At 41.7% G+C, this 7,165-nt stretch overlaps 1 protein-coding gene across 1 annotated transcript in view; it reads left to right on the top strand.

Moving 5' to 3' along the window:
* The window catches only part of PAAF1 (proteasomal ATPase associated factor 1), a 50,966-nt gene that overhangs the window by 1,367 nt on the left and 42,434 nt on the right, over positions 1-7,165 (top strand). Inside the window, exons 2-3 of the mRNA XM_008064662.2 lie at positions 615-655; positions 6,534-6,637. Of these exons, the coding sequence (XP_008062853.2) occupies positions 615-655; positions 6,534-6,637 (145 nt within the window). The remainder of the gene's footprint in view (positions 1-614; positions 656-6,533; positions 6,638-7,165) is intronic.

Here is a 7,165-nt window from a genome sequence, read left to right as displayed (position 1 = left end):
ACTCCAACTCAAAAAAAAAAAAAAAAAAGCCTAGGCCCTTTCTATCATACCCTAATAGTGTTAGGTGAAGAGATCAGGATTTGGATGATTGGGGAGGTGCATTCTAAAACATGTAAAATGTCAGCGTAAGGTGTTAGAACACAGACTTTATTGTGTACCAGTAGTAGGTTTCAATTCCAATTTCATGGCTTGGTGACCTTGGGCAAATCACTTTAAGCTTCAGTTTTTTATCTTTGACATAGTTTGATTGTTGTGAGGATTAAGGATGCTATATGCAAAGTGCCTAATGTGGGGCCTGGTTTACAGTGATCCCAATAAATATCTAAATATAAATAACCTTGGTTTTTTAAAATGAACTCCTCATTAATATGAGTGTTTCAATATTAATTTAACCAGTATATGCCTATTCATTAAATACTTAATCCACAAATATTTCTTCAACAAATAAAGTTTGACTGTCATAGAACGATCTATGGCTGAATGGGAGGTTGGACTAGATCATGTCTAAGTACTATGACCAAACTGGAGATTATGTGCTGTCTTTCTCCTCTGTTACCAGTAGCATCCTATTCAACTTTAGGTGAGCCTAATTAGGCTTTTGTCTTTCTTCATAGGAAGGATGAAGGGCAGGCCTGGCTGAGCTGTCATCCCCCAGGTAATATTCATAAATCTATATACTTTCACTGTAAAGAAGAGGGATTTGCTTCCTTGAGAAGAAAGCTTCCTACTTTTTCCTGGCCCAGCCATCTTGCATAATGCTCATAGTCTGCAAACATGCTTGACCGGTCTGTGCTATATGGACATTATCCTAACTCCTCAATTTCAGTGGAAGACCTTTGAATTGGTTTTCCATTTGGAAGCCACAGACTTATTCATGGAGACATTGCTCATGCATCTTAATCAGTTCCTTAATTCTATGCTGTTGTATTCTAAGCAGTTCTATAGCTTCAGTTGGGACCGTCTTGGTGATAATTTCTAGATCTATAGCTCCAGACCTGAGTGCTTCAAGTTCAAGCAGATATTAAACAGTTGTCTGCTAGACATTTCTGCATAAAGGTCTTGCTGTCATCTTAAATTACTTTACTTACTCAAGTCCCAAACCAAGCTGAGCTTATATATTGTCAAATGAGTTCTATCTCTTGATTTTTCTCATTTTTTAAAATGCCATCATTTTTCTAGGCATTTTTCTTAGTTGCCTCACCCTGTCATATTTAGGCAGCTCCCAAATCTTACCTGTTTTTCCTTTGTCACTCCTATGTCGTTCTGAACCATTTGATTCACATTGTAACCATTGTGGTACCATTGCAAAAACAAATCAACCTTCCTTCAAAAGTCTATGGGAAAGATTGGGCACAATGACTCACACCTGGAATCTTAGCACTTTGAGAGGCCAAGGAGGGAGGAATGCTTGAGCCCAGGAGTTTGAGGCCAGCCTGGGCACCAAAGCAAGGCCTTGTCTCTACAAAAAAAAAAAAATTAGTCTGGCATAGTGACATGTGCCTGTAGTCCCAGCTCCAGCTACTCAGGAAGCTGAAGTGAGAAGATTGCCTGAGCCCACTCAAAAAAAGAGAGAGAGAGAGAGAGAGAGAAAAGAAGAAGAAGAAAATAAATTCTATGGGAAAGTTTTGTTTTACTGATTATCTTTCATTTTAGAATCCATTAGAAATAAAGTTTTAAACGTAGTGTATTCTTCTGAGGAAATTATGCTGCATGTATTAAGAAGGTGGTAGCTAGGGTTTTGTTTTTTTTGTGTGTGTTTTTTTAAAGGGAAATAATTGAAAAAAGAGCAATTTAAAAATAGAGAGGAGATCATCTAGCAGAGAACTGTACCTCAGGTGGAGGTGAGAGATTTCAGTTCAGTTCTTTATGTCTTGTCCTGGAATTGCTTCCCTCTCTCCGGGCTGATGAAAACACAAGCCTCTACTACAGCCTATAAATATGGCCTGGGGCAATGGGGCTTGAGATTAGAGAGAAACAGGAACTGAGGTTGAGGTTCTATGACAGAAAGCCTCTTAAAGAAGAGGGATGGAACCAGATATTCAGTAGGGATGAGAGCCTTAGTGGTTTTCCCTGAGGGATTGGAAGACACACACACACACACACGCACACGCACACGCGCGCGCGCACACACACACGAAGAGCTGGTGGCAGGTTGGGGACGCCTCAATAACAGTCTTATGCTCTAATCCCAGGCCTATGCACAAAACTCATCTGGTGTGCAGTCTGCAGATGTGAAGGTAGTTGTCAAGAAGGGTGTATAGACTTGTGATTGGCTAAGGGATAAGTGAGCCCTTGAAGGTGCCTCCATCAAATGTAGAGTACCACCAGAAGCAAAGCATTGATGCGTGGGTCCTCCAGTCAGAGCAGGCAGTGAAGGGGTATAATGTCTTGGTTGCCCAAGGAGTCAAGGTGTCTTCCATTCTTTTTTTTTTTTTTTTTAGTTGGAGTCATACTCTGTCTCCCAGGCTGGAGTGCAGTGGCACGCTCACGGCCACCGCAGCCTTGACCTGCTGGGCTCAGGTGCTCCTTCTACCTCAGCCTTCCAAGTAGCTGGAACTACAGGTGTGCGCTACCATGCCCAACTAATTTTTTGATTTATTGTAGAAACAAGGTCTCACCAGATTGCCCAGACTCCTGGTCTTGAACTCCTGGGCTTAAGTAATCCTCTTGCCTTGGCCTCCCAAAGTGCTGGGATTACAGGCTTGAGCCACTGGACCTGGCCTAAGGTGTCTTCCATTCTACCTGCTGATAGAGCCTTTAGAGGAGACTAAATCACTAAGCAACTAAAAAAAATAAAAATGAAAATGAAAATATATGGATTGAATGTAGAGGAGAAAAGAACTACCTGAAGAACCAATGTCTTAGAGGAGAGAGAAGGAGATTGAATTAAGCCTAAGAGACTTGGATGAAATAAGATGAGGGTAAGTGCAAGTGTAGGTAAATGTGTGGACATGTATGTAGAAATTTGAGGGTAACTTATAGCCTCAGTTTTCTTTATGAGTTGGAGCTAAATCAACTCTTAAGGAGCAGGGTTTTGTTCTTTTTCTTTTTTTTTTCTTTTTGAGTTGGAGTCTCACTCTATTGTCCAGTCTGGAGAGCAGTAGCTCGATCATGGCCACTGCAGCCTCGACCTGCTGGGCTCAGGCGATCCTTCCACCTCAGCCTTCCAAGTAGTTGGAACTACAGGTATACACCACCACGCCTGGCTAATTTTTTAATTTATTATAGAGACGAGGTCTTGCCAAGTTGCCCAGGCTGGTCTCAAACCCCTGGGCTCAGGCAATCCTCTTGCCTCTGTCGCCCAAACTGCTGAAATTACAGGCATGAGCCACCATGCCTGGCTTATTTGTTTGTTTTTTAAGAGATGAGTTTCTCACTGTGTTTCCCAGGTGCTGGATTTGAGCTCCTGGGCTCAAGTGACACTCCCACCTTAGCCTCCTGAGTAACTGGCACTACAGGCTTGGATGAGTCACCACCTGACTTCTCGGGTTTTGTTTCTTTGTTTTTGAGTTAGAGTCTCACTCTGTCACCCAGGCCATAGCGCAGTGGCACGTTCGTGGCTGCCACAGCCTCGACCTGCTGGGCTCAGGCGATCCTTCTGCCTTAGCCTTCCAAGTAGCTGGAAATACAGGCGCATTCCACCACGTCCAGCTAATTTTTTGATTTATTGTAGAGATGAGGTCTCACCAAGTTGCCCAGGCTGGTCTCAAACCCCTGGACTCAAGCAGTCCTCTCGCCTCCGCCTCCCAGAGTACTAGGATTATAGACATGAGCCACCATACCCAACGTGTTTTTATTTTAAATAAAAGCTTTTTTAGGTAAATTGTATGCTATCTGTGTTCTAGTTACTTTACATACACTTATTTCTGTTTCTTACAATCATGTGAGGTAGATGCTGTTAGGATTCTAGATTATTTGTTGAACAGCTTTATTGAGATATAATTCACATACCATAAGGTTCACTTTTTTAAAGTGTACAATTCAGTGGACTTTAGTATATTTACAGAATTATATATCATCACCACTATCTGATTTCAGAACATTTTAAACATCCTCCCAAAAAACTCCAGACTCATTACCAATCACTCCCCATTCCCCAGTCCTAGCAACCACTAATTTACTTTCTGTCTCTGTGGATTTGCCTACTTTGGACATTTCATATAAATGACATCATAAAACTCTTGGTCTTTTGTGTCTGACTTCTTTCATTTATAATGTTTCCATTTTGTAGTTTTTATCAATATTTCATTCCTTTTTGTGGCCAGGTGATATTCTGTTGTATGGATATACCATGTTTTTTTTATCCATTAATTGATCAATAGACATTTATTTCCACCTTTTGACTATGATGAAGGAAGGAGATTTTTTTTTTTTTTTGAGTTGGAGTCTCACTTTGTCGCTCAGACTGGAGTGCAGTGGCCGCTCCCGGCCACCGCAGCCTCCACCTGCTGGGCTCCGGCGATCCTTCTGCCTCAGCCTTCCAAGTAGCTGGAACTACAGGTGCACGCTACCACGCCCAGCTAATTTTTGATTTATTGTAGAGATGAGGTCTTGCCAAGTTGCCCAGGCGGGTCGCGAAGAAGGAGATTTTAATGGCGAGGTAGGTGGTATGAGAACTGGTTCTGTGGGGAATGGGAGGGGCAAAAGGACTATAAAACTGCTGAGTTTGGAAACATGAATTGGCATGTTGCCAGTCTGCACAGTTGTGTCCTTTTCTGTAGCAGCACTCAGCAGCCTGCATATAGGAATGTAGATGGTGAGTTGGATTGATCTCACTTCTGTTATATAACAAAATTGAGACTGAGGTTATTTTAGTGACTTTCGCAAATGTAGAGAAGCCATTGAAGATGCTGACAGGAGGCTGGTTGAAATGATGTATCATGAGGGCCAGACTTCTCAGGGTGGTTGGTGAAGACAGGAGGCAATCATGGAGTGGGATAAAAAAGCAATGTTGCCTCTGTCTTGTTTTTGTGGCATTATGAGTTTCTCTGTGGTATATCCTTAAACTACTATTTCTATGACTACTATAACTAAACTGGTATATTAATTGATACCTCCTTCACCCTTGTTATTTTTTACTTTCCTTTATTCTGGACATGCTCCCCCTTGACTTTGAGTTTTCATTCCCTTATTTTCTTCCCAGGCAGGTCTCATCTTTGAAGATCCTGGTCAAGTCCCACTTTCTCTAGAAAGCCCTCCCACTCTTGTGTTAATCCATGATGGTTTCTACTTCCCGCTTACTCCTATAACTTTAATTTGGTGCAACATTTATTTACTGAATGACTTGTAGCACCTTGATAGTTTCTGAACTCAAGGACTTCACAGTCTAGTGAAGTCAGTCATGTAACCAGTGTGTTACGGGTTGTTATAGATGTGAGTAAATAAGGTACAGAAGAAGAATGGAAAAAGTTTTTAACTTCATTCTATCATCTTTACATGTTTGTGTGTAGGATAATATCTTTCTTAGCCCATGTTACTGCAAAGTCAGCATTCTACTTAGGCATATTTTCCAGGTTATTTTTATTTTTTTATTTTTTGAGTTGGAGTCTCACTCTGTCACCCAGACTGGAGTGCTGTGGCATGCTCCCGGCCACTGCAGCCTTGACCAGCTGGGCTCCAGTGATCCTTCTGCCTCAGCCTTCAAAGTAGCCGGAGCTATAGGCGTGTGCTACTTTTTTTGATTTATTGTAGAGACGAGGGCTCGACAAGTTGCCTGGGTGAGTCTCGAATCCGTGGGTTCAGGCAATTCACTCGCCTCAGCCTCCCAAAGTGCTGGGATTATAGGCTGAGCTATTGAGCCTGGACTTTCCAGGGTATTGAAGCTTAATTCTTTGCTATGTATTATGTGACTATACTGTGGATAAATAAATATTTGCATGCTGATCTTCACCTTGCATCCTGGAATAATTACATTTCACAGGCTGTTAAAACAGATTGAGATCACTCTAATAGCTCTCTCTACAAATGCTGTATCATATCTCAAAATTTTTGTTTTTAGATTTTATTCTTTCAGTGTATTCCCTCTCAAATTAGGTATGCCTAGGGCTACAGTTTGGATGTTTGATCCCTCTGAATCTCAGGAAAAGTTAGTGAGTTCCCAACCTTTTTAGTTCCTGAGAGTGCTGGTTGTTAAAAAGAGCCTGGCACCTCCTCCCCCTTGCTTCCTCTCATGCCATGTGATTTCTGTACATGGTGGCTACCCTTTACCTTCTGCCATGAGTGGAAGCAGACTGAGGCTCTCTTCAGGAGCAGATGACGGTGCTGTGCTTCTTGCACAGTCTGCAGAACTGTAAGCTAAATAAACCTCTCCTCTTCGTAAGTTACCCAGCCTCAAGTATTCCTTTAGAGTAACACTAAATGGATTAAGACCTCTAGTCTTTTCTCTTCACCTGACTTTTAACACAGGCACCTATCTTTCTTTCATGGGCCAGTATCATGAGCATTCCATGTATACAGATGCCTGAATTGGGTCTTCCAAGGATAAAAATGCAAAATTCTTAATTTTTGAGACATGCTTCTTTTGTGCCACATAGGAAAACCATCTTTGTATGGCAGTCTGACTTGTCAAGGAATTGGCCTAGATGGCATCCCTGAGGTTACAGCTTCGGAAGGATTTATTGTGAATGAAATAAATAAGGTATGTTTTTATGTCTTCTAGATGGCACAGTATTCAAAATTATGGTAGTACCTATAAATCTACTTTAGATATGTATACTATTATCTGTGTATCTGTGTCGTCTCCACTTTATTTGTACAATAATCATAGTTTTTCTGCCTTTGAATGTCAAGAGTTTTTTTTTTCTTATAGTTATATATACTTTTTTTTTTTTTAGTTAGAGTGTCACTCTACTGCCCAGGCTAGAGTGCAGTGGCACACTCATAGCTACTGCCGCCTAGACCTGCTGGGTTCAGACAGTCTTTCCGCCTTAGCCTTCCAAGTAACTGTAACTATAGGCACGCACCATGATGCTCAGCTAATTTTTTTGGTTTATTGTGGAGACAATCTCTCACAGGCTGGTCTCAAACCCTGAGGCTCAGGCAGTCCTCTTGCCTCTCACCCCTGAAAGTGCTGGGATCACAGGCGTGAGCCACTGTGCTCAGCTAAACACACACACACACACACACACACACACACACACACACACACACACACACATTATTTTTT

This window comes from Carlito syrichta, unplaced genomic scaffold (assembly GCF_000164805.1).
Source record: "Carlito syrichta isolate Samal-C Ts95f unplaced genomic scaffold, Tarsius_syrichta-2.0.1 Scaffold307839, whole genome shotgun sequence".
In the NCBI taxonomy this organism is placed as follows: domain Eukaryota; kingdom Metazoa; phylum Chordata; class Mammalia; order Primates; family Tarsiidae; genus Carlito; species Carlito syrichta.
This window is presented reverse-complemented; position numbering and strand designations above follow the sequence as displayed.